The sequence below is a fragment of the Prorops nasuta genome, unplaced genomic scaffold (genome assembly GCF_024137725.1).
Source record: "Prorops nasuta isolate Cenicafe-Biocafe unplaced genomic scaffold, Cenicafe_Pnas_1.2 PNAS00006, whole genome shotgun sequence".
NCBI classification, from domain to species: Eukaryota; Metazoa; Arthropoda; class Insecta; order Hymenoptera; family Bethylidae; genus Prorops; species Prorops nasuta.
Genome location: NW_027116803.1, coordinates 4773797 through 4793452, shown reverse-complemented (window position 1 = coordinate 4793452; position 19656 = coordinate 4773797). Strand labels below are relative to the sequence as shown.

General features: G+C 37.7%; 1 protein-coding gene and 1 non-coding gene across 2 annotated transcripts; both read right to left on the bottom strand.

The window, feature by feature from the left end:
* Positions 1-757: 757 nt before the first annotated feature.
* TRNAI-AAU (transfer RNA isoleucine (anticodon AAU)) lies at positions 758-831 on the bottom strand. Its single transcript has one exon. It is a non-coding gene; the product is annotated as a tRNA-Ile (tRNA).
* A 654-nt stretch (positions 832-1485) lies between these two features.
* Positions 1486-8059, bottom strand: LOC136774709 (UDP-glucosyltransferase 2-like). The gene is made up of 8 exons (XM_066729139.1): positions 7639-8059; positions 6477-6547; positions 6283-6381; positions 6016-6155; positions 5091-5404; positions 3896-4115; positions 2636-2855; positions 1486-2189 (listed from the first exon to the last, which is right to left on the bottom strand). The coding sequence occupies exons 1-8, from the start codon at positions 7828-7830 to the stop codon at positions 1886-1888; spliced, it is 1560 nt and encodes a 519-aa protein (XP_066585236.1). The 5' UTR covers positions 7831-8059; the 3' UTR covers positions 1486-1885.
* Positions 8060-19656: the final 11597 nt, after the last annotated feature.

The following is a 19656-nucleotide window of genomic DNA, read 5'->3' as shown; positions in this document are numbered from 1 at the left end:
GTTTCCACCAATCAACTGCTGGTATTGACGTCAGCTGTAACCAAAGAAAGCTGAGCTTGCACGTAAATCGATAGACCGTACAGGCATGGATGATTTTCGTACTGCGTCTTTGAGATTAGTCCATTGTAAAATGTAGAAGAATACCTTTATTATATGTAGATAAAGTTATTATAAGCAAAAAAAAGAATAATGTATTAATTATTATTTTTAAAAACTATATTTAACTAATTTGTATTATCTTCCTACATGATTTATTTTTAAATTAATTTATTTGAAAGACAAAGGGCTTTTCAGAAATTAAACAAATATTAATATTATTGATTTTATACTAATGTTGAGTAAAATGTAATTGCAATTATAATTATGAAAACATTTTAATTACTATAATTTAAAATAAAATATATATTACAGTTATATACCATTTAATTTTATGTAATCCTACTCTTCAGTTACATGTAGATTGCACGTGATTGTAACTTAATTTTAGCGTTTTCAAATTAAAAAGATTGAAAATTTCTAGTAAATGTAATTGGAATTGCATTTTGTCCAGCACTATTTTGTACCAACAAATTTATTCGAGTGGTATTATTAAAAAGAATTATTTATAAGATGTTACTTATCTAAAAAGAAATTTATTTCGAATTATCAATTGATTTAGGAATTTTTTTATTACAAAAGTAACTGAATAATTTATAATAGGTATATATACATATATATTTTAGCAATTATATTATTATAATTAAAATTTAAAAAAAGTTGGCCCATGAGGGGATCGAACCCGCGACCTTCGCGTTATTAGCACGACGCTCTAACCAACTGAGCTAATGGGCCAGAGATGACTTCCTTGTCACAAGAAAAAATATTTCAATTTTTCTTTTTTAAATGTTAAATAAGTATGATTGCTTCTATTTTATTTTATTGTTCTAATTTTTAATAATTTTTTCCTAGCTCTCTCACTCGACAATTATTTTTATTTAGTCTGATCTACAATCCTAATCTGTACTATGTACCGCAGGTTAAACGAGGTTAATAATTCCATACCAGTGTTTGCATTCTACCAATATTATTAATCAATATACATTATTCAGGACAATGATTAATAAAAGAAATGACTTGCAAAACTCAAATAACGTGATGGCTCTATATCTTTTTCTTTATTAGAACAGATAGAGTAGGGTTTCTTTGTTTTAAACTTTTTTTTATAAATAATTAGAATATGTTAAAGAATGATTATTTATTGCTGATATTGTCATTTAAAGACTCAATTTTAATGAAAAGAGGAAAATGTTATATTAATATTTTATAATTATAATCTATACAATAAAAAAAAAAAAATTATATATATTTTTTTATTTTACTTAGATTACTAAAACTTATTGTTTTTATTCTTTGAAAAATAGCAGCCTATATGATTAAAGTTGAATGGGTTTATACATAATAAACGTATTATATTTGTTGGTAATAAGGTATCCAATGAAAAAAAAATATAACATTACAGTTCACTTACATATCGACCTTACTATGTAGATTAAGTACATATAGATGGCGTTGTTATATTAAAGTGCTATATGTATGTAAAATCTACTAAGCGAAGAAATACCAATTGAAACGCAGAAGTTTTATTATTCTTCTTTAGCATCTAATAGTAATCCAATAAAAATTGAAATAAATATATTTCAAATAACAATAATTCCATTAATAGCCGAGTATAAATCTTCCATTTATTATTAAATAGAATGATCGTAAAATAAGTCATATTGAATTGTTACCAAAGGAGAGATTTGTTTGGTTTAAGATTAAATTCGATAGAGGTCGCTATTTTCTCATTCTGAAGATATTTTTAAAATTCTTTATTTTCACACACACACATGAAATATTGTTTGATTCATTCCTTCTTTTGTATATTACTGTATAATTTATTATAACGGTAACTATAGATTTTTTTTAAAAGTAATCTGGAAATTATAAAACACAAGTTATAGCTTATGTACACAATACTTGCAAAGTATATTAAGATCATTAAAAAAGTACTATAATAACTAAAGTAAGACATATCTCGTCCATGATAACGTAAGTGTTTAGAATTTGGAAATTTAAGTACATGCTCAACGTGCCAAACCGCTTTATCCATGGGCTTTACTAATTCATCCTTGCTAATCGCAGACATAGCTCTGATGTTATCTCGATACCTGAGGGCAAAAATATTTAATTAATCGGATGAAGTAGAAGCTTACAGTTAGCTGAAAGCTATAAAAATGAATAAACAATTTTACTGCATTTTAATAATTTTTAATATAACGCGTGAACATATGCATTTTACGTTATTGAATTTTTATTTTTTCCATGCGTTGCTTAAAAAAAAAACCGCTATTTATTAGCGCGAACGATAAAAATTTATCACAGGGGAGTGTATAGTACATTCGTTTAGCATATTTTATTTGCATGTGGCAAATACAGAGCTAGGACAGATCAATATTGCTACTGTTATTAATTAACAAAGCATACAGTTTTTTTTTAATTCATTGATGACATTCAGAAAATATTTGCATGAAATGCATTCGACTTTGTGCTGATCGTAAATGTCTGTATTTACGACATAGTCATAAATAATCTGCTGGATCTATGGTTTACTCACGTTCTATTCTTCACGACTTCCTGAAGCGTTTCCACGATCAACCGTTCAGTCATGGTGTCGACGTCCAGCGTCAGTCCAATACCGGCATTCAGGATTTTACGTGCGTTGAAATGTTGATCCCCAAAAAAAGGAATCGCAACTACTGGCACAGAATGGTGGACCGCCTCTTGTAGCGATTGCAGTCCACCCTGCATGATGTAAGCCAATATTTTAGGATGAGCTATATATGGAAACACGAGGATAATGTAGTTGTCATTGTTATTATATTTCTGATAATCTTATTATGGGGATATCAAATTTTGCTGTAAACTCGTAATCATAATTTAATTTAGTATTCTCCCACTAAATATGTTTATTATGCAGCGTGGGATCCCATATCAGGGGTCTAGTCGAAAATCCTTTCGGAACTTCCATATATAGGTTTTGCCAGAGTAGAATATAATTTAAATTTGAATAATCCTCTTTATCTCAGATTTATCGAACTACCATGTATTCTTTTTTTTAATTACTGATTCGACTTATAATAAACATTTTCCGTACCATCAAATGTATCGAGCTGTCAGTGTGGCCCGAACTTTGCATCGAGATCGAGCGTTGCTATAACGTATTTCTTTTTGTTAGAATTTCTCGTAAGTATTTGTACTATCGTGCCAAGAGTTATTGCTGGAAAACCTTGACGTCTCAAGCCACAGATTGAAGATTTGTTTCGTAATGTTTTCTGTGCTTACACACGTAGTTTACAATAAAATTGAAAAAATACTATGCTCTGATTAATTATTAATATATAATAATGAATTTAAAGCGTCCATTGTAAATATAAATTATACCTGAATTGAACAGCTATTATATTCCAATATTTATTTGGTTAAACTGATAAGATTTAATAGACTTTGATAAACGAATATTTGGCAAAATACATGATAAATAAAATTAACAAGAAAGGTTGGTATTTAGATTATAGTAAATTTAGGATGTATTCGGACAATGGTAGATGAGTTTCAAACCATACCGTAGAATAGAAAAAATAATAATATATAAAAAAAATCAGTTAAATGGGTGTTTAGTGCACTTAAGGAGTCTTCTGCCTTATTGTTACCCTATATAGATATCTATAGTATGATGACTCGATGTACAGTTCGCAGCGATACAAGTGATCTTAGCGTTGCTACTAAATAAGGCGTCTTTGTAGCGTCATTGCATGAACAATAGTAGTGGTGGTGGTGGTAGAGGTAATAGTGACTGTAGCCTTGGTCGACTTACCGAGGACCGCTTGCTGCGGCACCCACTTGACAAATTTGATGTTGACCGGATGAATGCCCATGTCTCCGTTATGTTTCCAGAGAACTCTTTGTCGTAAAGAGGATAGCGCGCGGCACAATGCGGTCAAAGGACCAACGGGTAGTTGGCTTGTCTGCAGATTGGAGCCCAGCGAAAAGTAAATAGCCCCTTCGGTAGCGTTGTCCAGGAACTCGGAGATTTCCTAGTGACGGAAAATTTAGACAAAACCTAATAAACTATCCTATACGTAACCTCCATACACTGTATTTTACTCATTCGTATGATTTTTATATTTTATTATTCGCTTTTTATTCTCATAGCTAATCGATCAGAAATAAATGGATTATTTTGATGGATCATTATTGCTAATTGTTAATTAAGTATATATTTTATAATTGTTCTATAATTACAGAGCGAAGAAAGAAAATTTCACGCACACGTATACCTACATATATCGCTTAATTATACTGCTGCTGCAAGATATGCTTTTTATTCTACTTTGAAAAATAATGGCTTGTATAAACATCGAAACTTTTCGACCGTTTCTCTCTCCACTACTATTCGTGTTTGCATTTTTAAGTCAGTGCGTTCGCTTAATGCAAAACTAAGAAATAAGAATAAGAGTTGTGGAAGTTTGTGTTAGACAAACGTGGAAGATTTCACGAGTGAAAAACAAAACTTTTATAGCCTTCTTAATTATCCTCCAGTCTATATAGGTTTTCGGTATTAATATACTTGTGCAGCATCAATAGAATACAGCATAACAGGTTGGAACGGATGGTGAATCGTCGATTTATTTAGCGGTTAAATTGAATCGGAGTTAATTTCGCTTAACGGACTGGAATTGGGCTTTTTGCCGGAAGAGTTGCTATCTTTCGGGAAAGGTCCTTTGGAAAATGTTTTTCCTCTCAAACGAAGGGGAGCGTGCAACGAGCCGCGGTAAACAGTTACTTTCCCGTAACAGAGCTGAGCCGTAGGTAAACTTTTGCCAACAACAGTCACCTACGAGGGAATGCCACATATTTTCCCCGGAATAAATCATGCTTACGCGAGCTTAAATTTCACCTATTATACAGCATGGTGCTTTACGAGTTAATTAAATTTTCAGCGATTAGCAAAGAAGCTCGTCAATTAATGCACATGACTCGGTAACGAAGCTCGTCGCAAGTACACATACCTTTGGCAAAATTTCCTGTTTCTCTGATATTTGCAAGCTGTGAACCTCGACGACGTTGGGTAGAAGGGGTTTGGGATAGCCAAAAACGTGATTATTACCAAGAATCACCAAGCTAAAATTTCGATCAATGTCACTAACAGAAACGTCTGGTCCCCACTTATCAGCGATTCTCTGTGCTCTTGGCAAGTGCCAGTATCTGTAGTATATCCTCGTCCACGTAGTGTACAAGACGTTCCATATCCGTTCGTCCATTGACATTTCCTGTGTAAACGGGTAAGCCATATCAGGATTGAGCAACGCATCGTCTGGATTACCTGAAATAATCGGTGCAGACAAATACGTGTAAGAGTATATATATACAAAACGAGGATAAAGGAAGAAATTTAATTTCGTCTCACGGTTCTCGCAATCAGCTTTGACAGCAGAGCTAATTATTTTTCCAAGCAAAGCGCAAATATCGACACTCCGGTGAGAGCGGTGTTTCGCTGATTTTCAAGTGGTACCTACTGTCGAGTTAAGCGGTTATGGCCAATTAGAGGACAAGTGAGCTATCGGTTTTTCGCGCCGTGCTAAATCTGGATCGAGACTCCATTACGAGTTAAAGCACTGGGAGCTGCAGTGGGAACCAAGCAGTAATCTATCCTTTTCCGCGTGGCACGATCTACGATTGGCCGCACTTTCTGCTTTACCGACAATTTACGTCAATTTCCGTTGGGTAACGATCTTCGTGGGGCAAAGGGAGCGCGTACCGAAGGTGGGCAAAAGGGCAGAAGGGCAGAAACACCGTGAAACGGCTTTTACGAGCTTATACGGTGTGCAATATACGTCTCCTATATAGCCCATTACCGTAGTCGTTCCGCGAGGCCTTTGTAAACAATTCCAGGTCGATAAAATCATCTGGCAAAGAAGGATAGGGCTAGCTTACCCACGGAATCCATGACGTACGGCAAATTCCCAACGCTCAAAAAGCCCATCAGTACTGGGAAGTTGTAATGCTTTACGAGAGCGTAATAACATTGGAACCATAGCTGCTCTATAATCACGCCGTCGAATTTCTTTCTCTTTCTGCAAATACCAAACTCCTGATTAATGCAGCGCTCTTTTGCCGATATATATGTATGTATGTATGACAGCTTCGAAAGAAAGTTCGAAACTGATCAGTCGTTTAATAGCAAATTAACGATCGTTTTACTTGATGAGATTTTCGATGGGAGCGCTGAATAGCTGCTCCTCGCACAAGTCGTTTGCCTCTCTCATATTTTTATGCAAAAGCTCGAAGGCTCCCATGTGCCTGAAGGAGAAAAAAAGAATCCAGATGTCACTCTTTCGTACTTCTTGCACAGATAAAAGGACGATAAAGTGCTGATTTATGCAATATAAAGTTACCTCAAACCCGTGCAATCTTTTGTCTTGTAAGAGAAGGAGAGATCAATATGCTCGTAGTTCTTTACAGGACTCTGAAAGTATCCAAACGTAGCCATTATTTGTTTTACTGTAAATGGACGAGAAAAGTTTCGCTTTTAACATTATTCTAATCAGCGCGCAGTCGCTTTAATAGACTAATCTTTATAGCCGTTTATTGTTTCTTCATTTGTTCGAAGGAACAATTTACGATTCACCGGCGAAAAAGGAAGGACGTTCGGCAACGGCGGGGCACATTTAGCAAAGAGAAATGTTAGTAGGAGTAAATTGAAGCAGTACAAAGTCCGCGTAACTTTCAACCGGAGTTATTTGAAAGGGAAGGGGAAGGGGGTGAGGTGGGGGGAATGAGTAGATTCGCGTCTTCTTTAGGATATTCGAGTTAGGCGAGGGACGGGGTTTCAGGCAAAAAGAGTACACAAAGGTGAAAGTGGAATCGAGAAAAGGGAGACAGTGAGGAAGTACGCAATTCGAAAGGGCAAGAATGCACAAAGATACTTCAGACTCTTTCTTTCTTCTCACTCCAGGATTATTATTGTGTCTATATAGGAAAAACTTGCTGCGAACGCAGGATCATATTTGACACGAAATGCTAAACTTGTATAATGCCTCGAGTGCAATTATTATTTTTGCATTGTAAAAAGGCGGATGATAAGTCTGGCGAGCAATACGTTATTCGACTGAACTTGGAATTATCCCCGAACGTCTTATTCGATGAGCCGAGGAACGCACTGATTTGTGAAAGGAGTATCTCCCATTTGCAAAACTTGAGATGGCAAAAATTTCCTGGCTTCTGCGAGACCGAGCGTGAACCATGTATCAACGAGTGGAAAACTTTCACTTCCTTCGTAATTATCTCTGATATCGATTTTGAAAATTCTTTATGTTCGTCACGAACAAGTTTTAAATCCTCGTGAACTGAATCGTAAGGGGTGCGAGAGTAACGTGTCTTTTTCGAACTCGAAAGTGCAAGCGTTTTATCTCCGGTCAGGAAGTTTCTTTAAAACCAACTTTCATAACAATCTCGTAGTGCAGTAAAAGCATCGTATAAAGGTGGATATTAGTTAAATCATGTAAATCGATTTTTAAATATAAATAATATATAAGTTCTCTCAAATGTTATACTTACTTTTAATGGAATAGTTGATATAACGGTTACATTGTGGCCGTGAGCAGCGAGAGCTTTCATCAAGGCCAGAAAAGGCTGCTGGTGACTGTAGCTTGTGCTAGGACAAATACCTAGAATATTGAAACACTCCACCGCAAAGAATTCGAAAAGTAGCAATATCGAAAAAGTAGTCAGCGTTGCAACAGCGCGCATTTTGACTAAATGTTTATGAGATTCGATGGCACAGCTTTCAACTCTAACACTTATTAATTCTTTTAACAAAAAAGAAAGAAAGAAAAAAAAAACGAGAACCAAACTGAGAAAGTTATTTATAGGAAACTTTCGTAAAGTACTTGCAGCAGCAGCATTTTCTGGTCAGATACCTTGACGAGTAGTAGCGTTAAATAAATAAGATTCTTTATCGAGCAAATTTTTTCCACCAAACGAGCCACTCGCGTTCGTACAAATGACGAAGATTTTATATTAGGAAGTGACCAATCTTAAATACTTTGGTCTGAAAATAAGAAAGTCATTCAGCCTCGTTGGCAATGTTATTGAAACAATTTTCTTATCTAGTATTACGCTCTACGAAACGGAGACGCTTCGCGTTACATACAAATGGGCTTAAATGACCAAATAAACTGTTGATAATCTCGACACAGCAATACCACCGAACAGGCTACTGATTGTCTAATTCATGGAAAAAATAATCGAATTATTCGTTGATGAGAATTGGTTTTCCAATAGTGTGGCAAAGCTAGACAAACGGATCTTTCATACGTTCGATGTGTTAAATGAGAAAAAGGAGGGAAAAATAAAGATGATAACGCGCGAATAGTAATTTATTCTCAATTAGAAAATAGTATAGAGAGTTTGAAGATTAAAAAAAAAATGATTTTTATCAATTTTTAGTTGCTCCATCATCGACTTCCTTATCCCGGGATTATCATCAGACCTCAAAAGGGGAATTTTGCTCCATCGTAAAGCTTTTAAACGTTATCAAACACATCTGACTCTGACGCGTGATTCGAATTCTCCAGCACTAGTGGTGTTAACGTAGCGCTTTAACGTCGTAACTGGGTACTCTTAAGGTCTTGAGAAACGTCAGGCGTACCTACCCGCATTTGCCAAGACTTCTTTGAAAATGTGCAAAATGCAGAAAAAGCGCAGAGGATGGCAAAAAACACTTTGCTTCTTATTTTCCGTCGTAGGACGCAGCAGTCTTCCTCGTCTCTGGCACAATCTCTTACCTCTCTCGCAGAATGTTGCGAAGACGAATGCCCCTCTGAGCTCCCGTTAAAACATTTACAAGAGCATACAAAGCGGAAAACATCTGGCCTAGAAACTATTGTGCTAACAAATTTCTTCTTTACGCTCTTTAAATGTTTCAATTTCTCACTTTCCTTCCTGGCGAAACAACGTTTTAGAAGGAAAACTCCAGTTTGTCTTTATTGGAAATTCAGAAAAATGAGAGAATCGTGTATTTTCTTTCGAGAAAAGTCATACTACGTTTGAGAAGTACTGTGGATATAATCTCATTTTTCGTTCATAGCTATTATACTATAAAATTTACCTAACGACAAAAGACTCACGGTTGTACGTACAAGCGCGCTTTTCTCCTTATGCAAAACGCAACAGATCTATAGCAAATTCTTTGTCATGCGGAGACTATATTCCTTCTTTCGCAGTTTATTTTGTCTCTGTTCGTAAGCAGTTTAACTTTTTTCCCTTCCCTCTTATATTGTTCTTATCCTTACTTTCACGTTTATTTCTTTATACTGTCGCTTTGACGGTTTTATTTCGTTTATTCTATTCTCATCCTCGCTTTAACACTTCTTTTGCATTTGTCTTAACCCGATTTAGCTTTAACCTTAATCTAATTCCATCTTTTATCGCTCTTTCAATTTCTACCTACGAAAATATTTAAGTAATTTGTTTTTAGAATGATTTCAAGCTTGCATTTAACGGCAAACAAAACTCTGCAGAGAAATGTGGTTTCGAATAGATTTCATTCGTCTGGTAACAATTAATGTTTTATCGAGTTAGCGAGTCTTTATTTTCGTCAGAGTGTAAGGACGTTGTTTAAAGCGGATAACGCGAAAGGACGATGAATGAAATATTTTTTTCCATATAATTTAACATAAGTCAGAGGGGCTTGATCTGGCGCCAGAGAGCTGACGGATTAATGTAAAACCTCCTACCGCCAACAAAGGACATTTTTTTTAGACGAAACTTTTTCTTCTCGAAATTGAACAGCAATTTTTCTCCAAACTCGATAGTGTAGTGGCATCTATCATCGCACTCTCACACAGCAGAGAGTTGCGTTAACACACCAACCGTGTCAAAGCTAATGGTGAGACGTCAAATGATTCCACTTTCTTTTTACTCTCTTTCCCTCCGCTATACTTCTACCCTCTCTACTCTCTCCCTCAATTATATATGCCTCGCTTTATAAGTCAATCAACCAAATTAAATATTTGCTCGTACATAAAATGTTGTTCTTTGAAAAATAAGTAACGAGTGGAAAAAAAGCAAAATTTATACAGATCGATTAAAAGAAGGTCTTTGAAACTGCGAAATTTGTTTGCGTGTACGCATATCCGGATAACCACATATATTCGCTATACCCAATTTGTACATGACAGAGACGATGAAGCATAACTCGAATATGTATACCAAGCCGAATATACCGTTAGCAATATCTACGAGTGTGGTAGGGTGACCGCATATTCGCATTATCGGTAGCTGTATACCGATATTACCTCGTCCATGGATGTTACGACCATAAGTGACAGCCAAACACGCATGGTCCGTGATGCCAAAAGCCAAACTGTCAAACGTCCTTGAACACTCGACCGCCGCGATATAGTTCATTATTGAAATTTTCACTCTCCAATAAGGAAATAAAAGAAACGAGTCGTTACGAGTTGATTGCATTCGTTAGAGTAGTGGCGTTGAAGCAGGATCCTCTGCGGTGTTTTCTTGGATGGCCGAGAGATAAAGCTCGTCGATTCGACGGCAAAGCTCGGGGTATCCTTCGGTGCTTGTAGTTTGAATTACTCTGTGAATAATGCATTATGCGTTAGAGTTGCTCAGGGTGGGAGGGACTGACTGACACGAGACGAGACGAGGCGAGTTTGTTGCTTCTTTAGCGAATCGCTAGTGTATACATATATATATACATATACACACACACAAGAGTAGCCAGAGGCTCTGACAGTCGCAAACGTAAATTAGCTTGAAAACAATACACCCTTGGATGGCTCGATGAAGGAGAAAGAGAGGGACGAGGGATCCACCACGTGTTGTCAAATGGAAAGGCGAGAATGATTGCTTTTGGAAGGATGACAAGGGAAAGGGTCGACTCGGGATAAGGTATGGGAAGTTCGGGGCAACGGCAAAATACTCCCTATGTGTGTACCGCTAAGTAAGTGTCTAGATTTGCCCAGGTTCTCCCGTGCTTCCTCCTTGGAAAAGCCAGCACGCTGCTGCCGCTACTGCAGTGGATGTGTCAAGCTCAGCCGTGTGTGTTTTGCAGCTTCTCTTCACAGTTCAGCCACGAGTCCTTCTCACTTTTCTCTCCTCTCAATCCTTCCTGCGACCGCATACCATCAGCTGCCTCGGCTGTTTCTAGAATTTAGCTTTACCGTGCCGTGCCACCAGTTTCTATCACTCTCGTCTTTTTGCCCGGTGGCCCCTGTGCGAGCAAGATCCAGACGGATATATCAATGGCTAATTTTGCAGAGAATCATCCGCGTTGCGAAGAACAGAGGGCCCTCTCTCCCCCATTACCTTATCCTCCTGCTTCATTCCACTGTTCTCCAATTCGAGTTGCTCTTCGCCCTTCCCTAACTCTATATACATATATATAGTACAGTATAGGTATATAGTCATTTTAATTAAGATATCCTATTCTCAAGTGGAATATTGAAATTTTAGCTATAAATTTGGACCATAGCTTTCCAATGACATTATCAATGCACTTTCCGAGCTAATATCTAATTTCGCTGGAGGTTAATTGATGTTTAGCTTACGAACTTGTTCATTGATGCACTTCACCATAATTATGTATAAACATAGCGATATACGTGCAAGGTGGAGCAGACACGTACAGTATATGTAAGTCAATGCGGCTGTATTATGACGAGCAGATGTCTGTGGTAATTAACATGCTCGTGAAACAGCGGCTTAAGTATCCTGATTAGAACACTGCAGGCAGCAGCGCGTCATGAGCTTATATGCGATGCAAATAATTTTATCCGCTATATACCACTATTGTAAGAGCTTTATTCGCCAGCGGAAACGCTTTAATTGATCGAAGCAAAAGTACTGCGATGTTTAAAAGCTATTTCCTTGGTGAGGTTAAATTATTTAATTATACAAGGAGTACGAGTAAAAAAAAAAAAAAAAAACAAAACAAAACGGGAAGTATCTAGCGTGCTTTGTTTCACCTCATGAATCGTCGAGCTTTCAATTTCGCATTGAACGTAGTGTCAAACCACAGTGTTATGTACCCATAGCGAACCCGCACGATGTGTTCTCACTGAAGATAAATATTTGCTAGGTTCCATTACGCTTTATGGGGTTCCCGCGTCAGTCGTACATACGAAGTAATCGTCCTCGTAATCCGTGCTTGGCACGTAAACCGCACGCGACAGCTATCGTAAGAATGTTATTCCCCTATCGCTTTCAGCTTGTTTGCTGCTTCTTTACGATCGACTGCATTCCACATTCGCTATAAGTACGTATGTAGCACCACCTACGACACCTTTGATATACCAAATACCGAGTCGGAGCGTGCATGCGTCTTTCGCTACGCACGGATGTCAGAGGCTAATAATCGTGAATTTCGTAAAATTGGCAAATGATTAAACATATTTTTATGATATAAACATATAGAGATATATATTTATATATAATATCGTACAGAGGGAATAATGCGATCCTCGAGATTATTTAAGCAACGAGTATATATTTGGCTTCTGTCGGAGGTGTTTGAACTTTCCGTTGTTGATTTTATTCGCGGAGATGCGATCCATCTTTTACAACGAGAAAGGTATTTGGGGCGAAATAAACTTGGGATGGAAGTAAAAAGAGAAAATCAATAAAGCACGTAGCAAGATGCTCGTGCTAAAACTGCAGGTAGTGGATGCGGGTGAAACGATTCGCCGTCATAGAACTGACAATGAGACTTTTGCGGTAGGGCGAGCGATAACGTGGAAAAGCGATCGAGACACAATGCGATAGCCAATCGGGTTAGTCGTTATTTTCAAAATCGTTGCTAGTACCGTCGTAAAAGGATCTATTAGTATTATTATTAGAAAGGTTGAAGGCCCTCCGAAGAAAAGCATTGGAAAAACGTGATAATATGCTTTTGCAAAGAAATCCCGCGTATTTTTCACGTTCTTAACGAAGTTACCTTAAAAGATGATGTTTAAAATAGGAGAAGCAAGGTTTTTATTAGGTTGAAAAGAAATCTATTAAAGAGGGAGATAATTGGTATAAGAAAGGTAAACTCTCGTTGAGAAAAGGCGGCAGGAGAATGCTCTCGGGTGATTCATCTTACTTAAAAAGCTAGCTACAAAGCACGCATGAGTCCGTCTGCTTTCGTCTTGTCGCTCGTGAAATATCCCGCAAGACATATTACTCCCTTTTTAATCTTTCCCCACGGCTCAGGGCTGTTCTCCTCTTTATCGCGATGCGTCTCTTGGCCGGAGCAGAGCGAGCTGTATCTCGTTTTGCAATATTTCGAGATGTTGGAGGAAACAGCGGGAGAATTAAGGAGCTATATAGTACGAAGCGAAAGAAGAAAGCAAGAGTAACGATGGAGCGAAGGAGGATAAGAAAAAGGTGCGGGGGGTGGGGGTGGAATAAGGGAAAGAAAGAGAAGGAACACGTAGCTTCAACGCGTGTAGGATGAGTAATGAAACGGTCACGGACAGAGGTTCTTTAATCCCACCGGATATAAGATGAAACTGTTCGAAGGGAGGATCCGTGATCGTAAACCGAAGAAAATCGGCGAGCGTTACGTCGAGTACCACCATCGTTTCTAGATTAGGTTCGACCAAACGGCAGATTTCGTTGGCGCGAAAACAACGCGGGAAAACCTGCGGAAGCTTTCTGACAATGGGAAAAAACGTAGCATCGACCCGATTGTTACCTCGAGAAGATTGGGGATTCGGCGGAGGCCACTTACCATTTTTCTCCCTCGCCTCACTCCCCTCCTCTTGCTATACTCGCATACATTTTTTATTTGCATAGTAATCAGGAGCCATTGCTCTTGAAGCCTCAGAGGCCCACATACATCTTTCTCCCTTCTCTACGTTCTTCCAACATAGCTATATCAGGGAGTATACTTATATACAATTGCTCCTTTTTCGATAACAGCAAATTCACTTACTTTTATATATATATATATATATATCGTGTGTATGATAATCTCTCATAGCGATTCTACAATGTTGCAAAATTAAGCCATATAGTAATAATATATTTCCATGCGATTAATTATAGTAATATAGATTCATAATTTTGGCAAGTCTACTGTGAAATTAGAAATGCACGCATTGTGCGGGCTTATTGATGATAAGAAGTAATCCACGAATCCAGGTGAGTCTTGAAATTTTCGCACCTCTCTGAATCAACTTAATTAAACTCCTTAATCCGTTTCCATAACGCCTTAATTCCGACTCTCCTCGGGGACTCTGAAAGTTCATGGTGGAATTAAGCTCGCATGTCGCTTTCGGCATTCAAGCCAAATGCTTTTGATGAAAACCAAAGCGAAGGAAAATAAAATTAAGCTGAAAATCGGTTAAATTAATCTGCTTCATTATTTACACTTTTATTGAGATATTCTTTGATCCATTTAGAAAACACGTAGCTATATTGGTTTGAAAACTAGCGGGCTCTAATGGCCGTTAATAGGGAACTCGGATGAGGCATTCTTAATGAAATTTCCCTTTAAATTAATTGAACAGTTTAGTGCAGAAGGGCATTTAACAGGTTGGGTAACTCTCTTTTATTTTTCTCTTCCTCGACAACCTTTTAGGGCTATTATAGAGCAACGTATTATGCGTGCCACGCGATGAAGTAGTAATATACATATAGTTTGTCAGTCTAGCTGGCAAAGTACTTGTGCATATAGATATATGTGTGTGTGTATCTTTACTCCCACAGGACATTTTAGGTAATGTATATTGCATAACTCCCACTGGTGTACCGATCTGTTTAGCGTTTCTACGCGTTCGTTACCTCTTTTCGGCGTGTGATGCCCGTCTCCCTCGAACGTCCAGCATTTTAGCATGGTTCGCTAGCTAAATGTATAAATCATAATTTATTGAACTTAATTAACTAGCACTAATTGGATTCTATATCATACGCTTCAAATCATAAAGCATAATTGATTTAAGTACCCGATTAAATATACCGTAGATGTTACACTATTGTAGCATATTTATTATGCACTAGACAGATATTTCTGCTACCACGAAAAAATTAAATAGTCTTAATTTTATTCATATCTGCTTGTTATGTTCTCCTAGGGAAGCTTTTATTTATAGTATGCAGTTGCAGTTTTGTTAAATCAGTAAAACTTTCCTAAAGGTTTGCGTCAAGGGAATCGTCCCGTTTATTTCGCGATGAAAGTTTTAAAACCGGCCAAGTTTATACGAGATTGTTAAAATATTTTTCCTTCCCCTGATGAGGCATAAAAATAATTTGACCTTCTTTTTTTTCTTTTTGATCAAATTTCTTATTTGTTATATCCCTTAAATTCATGATACAATTTTTGCAGGAAATTCTTTGGTAAAGTTTGCGATCGACTGTCGTATTAGCGAGAGCATTAGCGAGTAGATATGTTCAACTTCTTCAACTTTTCTCACAGTTGCGCATATAGGTGTGCCACAGCTGACAAGCTTTTGCTCCGAACTCGTTAGACATTTCTTTGTCGATGCTATAGTTACGCATATGGAACACGTAGAAAGGGCGAAAGAGAGGGAGAGAGAGAGAGAGAAAGACAGAGATATGAAAAAAGTGAATAGTCTGTTTGTCAGTATTTGCTGTCAAGGAAGATCGATGGCTTCTAGGCTCTTTGGGGGAAACATTGGAATATTGGCGTTGGCAAAACACGCGTAAATTTGAAACCGTTGTTATTCCCCACGTCAAAACCTCATGAAAACTTTAAATTTACCCAAATTGTTTTTTCGCCAGATCTGATACAGGATTTTTAATTTTATTATCGCGTGATCCATTATCGTTGCCTTTTTCGCATTTTGTATACTGGGATAAAACGCATAATTTTGAAGAAAGGGAATAAGTTAATTTGGGCGAGGGGTGCAGGGGCGAGGTAGGGGAAGCACGATTACTGGAATTTGACTGAAGTGGCAGATCGCGGTGAAAGTAGACCAATGCTGGCTACATGGTGTAAAATTGACCGTAATAGCACATGCATTCAGTTTTGCATTTTCTCACGAGGAGGAATATAAAAGACGTGGAGCATTTGAATGGTAGGAGATGATAGTGAGGTGGAAGATGGACGACACGGCGGTTGGAAAAATGGAAAGCAACGGGTTGAATGAGAAGGAGTATAGCCTGTTTGTCACCGTTTGCTGTCATCAGAAGATCGATTACTGACTTGTCCTGTCATGAAAAGTCCAAATCTCACGGATATAGCCGTCCTATAGTAGACCCGCGCAAACTGTCGCACTGTCGATAAACGTTTATAACATTATTGGAAACGTAGGGTGTACATTTCGATTCGACGTGTCCTCCATAAATCGCCGATACGTGCTCGCTTATCGACCCATTTTGTAAAATTTGTTCTTCACAAATATGAAATAAATGCGTGCACTTTAAATTGAATTCGATACTGCTTCAATCTATTTATCGAATTGGTCCGGACATGATCTTCCCTGACTTAAAGCCAAGTCGTAGCATAAAATTAGTTTCCCGTTCCTTCTCATAAATTTTCAGGTAAAATGCTACAAATAGCTTGATATATTCCAAGTCCATTATTTAATTAGTCCAGGCGCAAGGAACCATTTGTTGAAGGTATCTCGACAAATGTTATACTTCCACGAAGTAACTTTTAAAAATTACGCGCGAGCTACGTGTGATACATTATTGTCAACAAAGTTTTGTATCCCAATGCTTCTTGGATTTCGACGAACGTGTCTTGCATCTTCGATGCGTTTAACAGTAGGTGGAACAAGGAATCTACTTCCTTTAAAAACATAATAAAGCAGTACAACAATTTAATTGCGATCTTTTACCTAAAACATTTTCATTGGTAGCTCCAACTTGTTCTAGGAGAATTAACGAATCTATTCTTTAAATACTGTTAAAAAGCTCGTAATAATTTAATTCGCTCAATATTCCAATAAGATAAAAGTACTTATTAACTGGAGGAAAGAATTTTTTTAAAAGATTCTTTTCGGTAGAATTATAGAAGAAATCTAAAATTTTGATGCTAATAAGCAGTAAAACTGTGGTTGTAAATTTTTAGGGGGGCATAACATTAACGTGAGTATGGTAAAATTAAAAAGAAAAGTGTAGAAAAAGAGGTAGAAGGGTGGGAAGTGGTCTGCTGACAAAATTGTATATATATATAGTCAAAGATACTGCAGGATTGCAGGTTTTGCCTTGACGCATCAATACAGTCAGGAGAATTCCCGAGGACGTGCTTGACATTTTTAAATGCCTGAGAGAGGTGAATGAATCGGATTTGTGTGCACTGGTGAAACCATCCATGCAAGCTTATTCTATTGGAGTCCCACCTGACGTTAACTGTAAATTAAAAGTTTCCAGGTTAAAGGGACCAAATGGCAAGTGGGATAAATGGACTAGTTCCTAAAAGCGAGAAAAGACTTCTTGTAGATCCTCGTATGCCAATATTCGCTAATCTTCACTATCTTCACCTACTTTCTAGAGCACCGCTAAACTCTGAGATACAGTCGGCTATAACTTCTTCCTTAAGATTCTTTTGATCGCTCTCCTCTCTCTGCCTCCCTCTTCGGTCAAGCAACTTATACTACAATTTTTAAACCACACATTACTGCTCTCTTCTTCTTTGAAAATTAATTGGCATGGTGATGAGTGTTCTTTAAAGAAAACCTCATGACTATAGTAATTCAACTTTAAATATTTATATTAAACTCCATAAAATTTTAACGAGACGGGAAAATGAGGTTTGAGTGAAATCCAATGGAGTATTTTCGCATTTGATGGTACCTCTTTTTAGATAGAAAGAAAGTGAGTAGGGTGAAATAAAGTCTGCATATAGAATTGTAAACATAAAATAAGGTATAAGCAGAGTCGATGTGATCGATTGCCAAGTTGCTTTCCAAGCCACGAAGGCAATTACGCTAGGATTTCGAAGGCAGCAATTGCGTTTTGAAGGAAAAGACCTGAAAGGGCTGGCTAGCCAAGGGCAAGGATGGCTTGTTGTAGGGTGTGGAAGATATTGGCAGGCAATTGGCTTCTGCTGTAGCGTCAGACTTTCTAGCTGGACGTGGCTGGTCCAGTCAAAGAGAATTGCTCGTTTATAGGCAATACCCAATCTGCATCGAACCATCCTTCTACAGGTACTTGAACAAACAAGATGTAAATCTGTCTAGGTACTCGGCCAGGATGCAAGCAATTAGATGCGTTGTTGCTGCGACCACCTTTGAACTCCTGTTTCATATTAAGGACCTTGCTTCTGACCTACCAACCAATACCTACCCGCGCTCGCGCGTCTCTACTTGCCATATATATCTATTTCCTATATATATATATAACGTCAATGCCCCGCTATAAACGTAAACAATCAAAACGTGCCCCTCCCAATCATCCCAACCTCCACGCACACCTAATACTCGATCGTGTGGCCCCTAGCTCTGCCCCAACGACACGTAAAGATACATGTACATATTTCGATCCTGTGGTGGTGGTGATCAATCGCCTTGTAACCAGCGTTTCAGGAATTTTAATGAACACGTACGGTCACCGCAGATTCACTGGCTAAAGCTGGCTCCAGCTCCAACAGCTCGCAGACAACCACACTTCTCCAAACCACCAACTTTCTGCCTCTCCAACCAACCTGTCTTTATTCCCAGTAACGCATCACGTAACACCATCAACAGTCTGTCGATTGCTTCCACTCGACTTTCTTTAAAAATTTTCCGCTCTTTTTCTTCCTTAGTGCTTCAGCGTGCCACCTCTCACTCGCCCTCTCTTTCTCTCTCTTTTCTGCTTAAAAATAATTAGCACGAAGCTTACCCGCTATCTTGTCAAATATTTTTCATTATTCTCGAGTTTAACAATGTAGCCTCACTGGGCGGGTAAACTTTTTTAGATTAAATTTCTAAAATTAAAATTTAATTCAATGCCTGGAAACTTTTGACAAAATTTGAAATTGAAACATGTTAAAAACTAATATGTATTTTAATATTATAAGAAGATTAGAAGAAAAGCTTTTTTCCGCGGTATAAAATAGAGGAATAGAAATATTTTCTTTTGCCAAACCTCCTTCATATACGATACGATGATAATAAAATTTATGTGCAAGCATATATAGGTGAGGGCTATAAGTATATTGAGTATACAAGTTGAATAACGCTATGCAATTTATTGGCGCTAAAAGCGATAATGAGAAAGCGTTGGTAAAAGAAACTCTTGAAAGGTATGTCAAATGTTGGATGTTAGTGCTACTCTTTGGTTTGGAGTGAAACGGAAGTCGGAAGTTGAAGGCAGACCTGTTAACAAAAGGATTCCGTTGGTTCAACAAAACTAGCTTCGTCCCGCATCGGTTGACGGCTGAGTGTAAAATCTTTTCTGGACTCCTTATCGTTCGGGAATGCTGGAAAAAAAACACGAAGTAGGTGGAAAGGTCTGTAAACCCGTTGGAGTACCGGGCAAAGTCCCTGAGGTAGCCTCGATGTAGCCTCCACTTTCAGTATTTACTACTTCTAAGGAAAAAGCAGTGGTGCTTTGGAGGGTCGTGGCCACTCCTTTAGGAAGCAGCTTTCTCTCTCCCACCTCCCCTTCCCCCCTGCTTTCCCC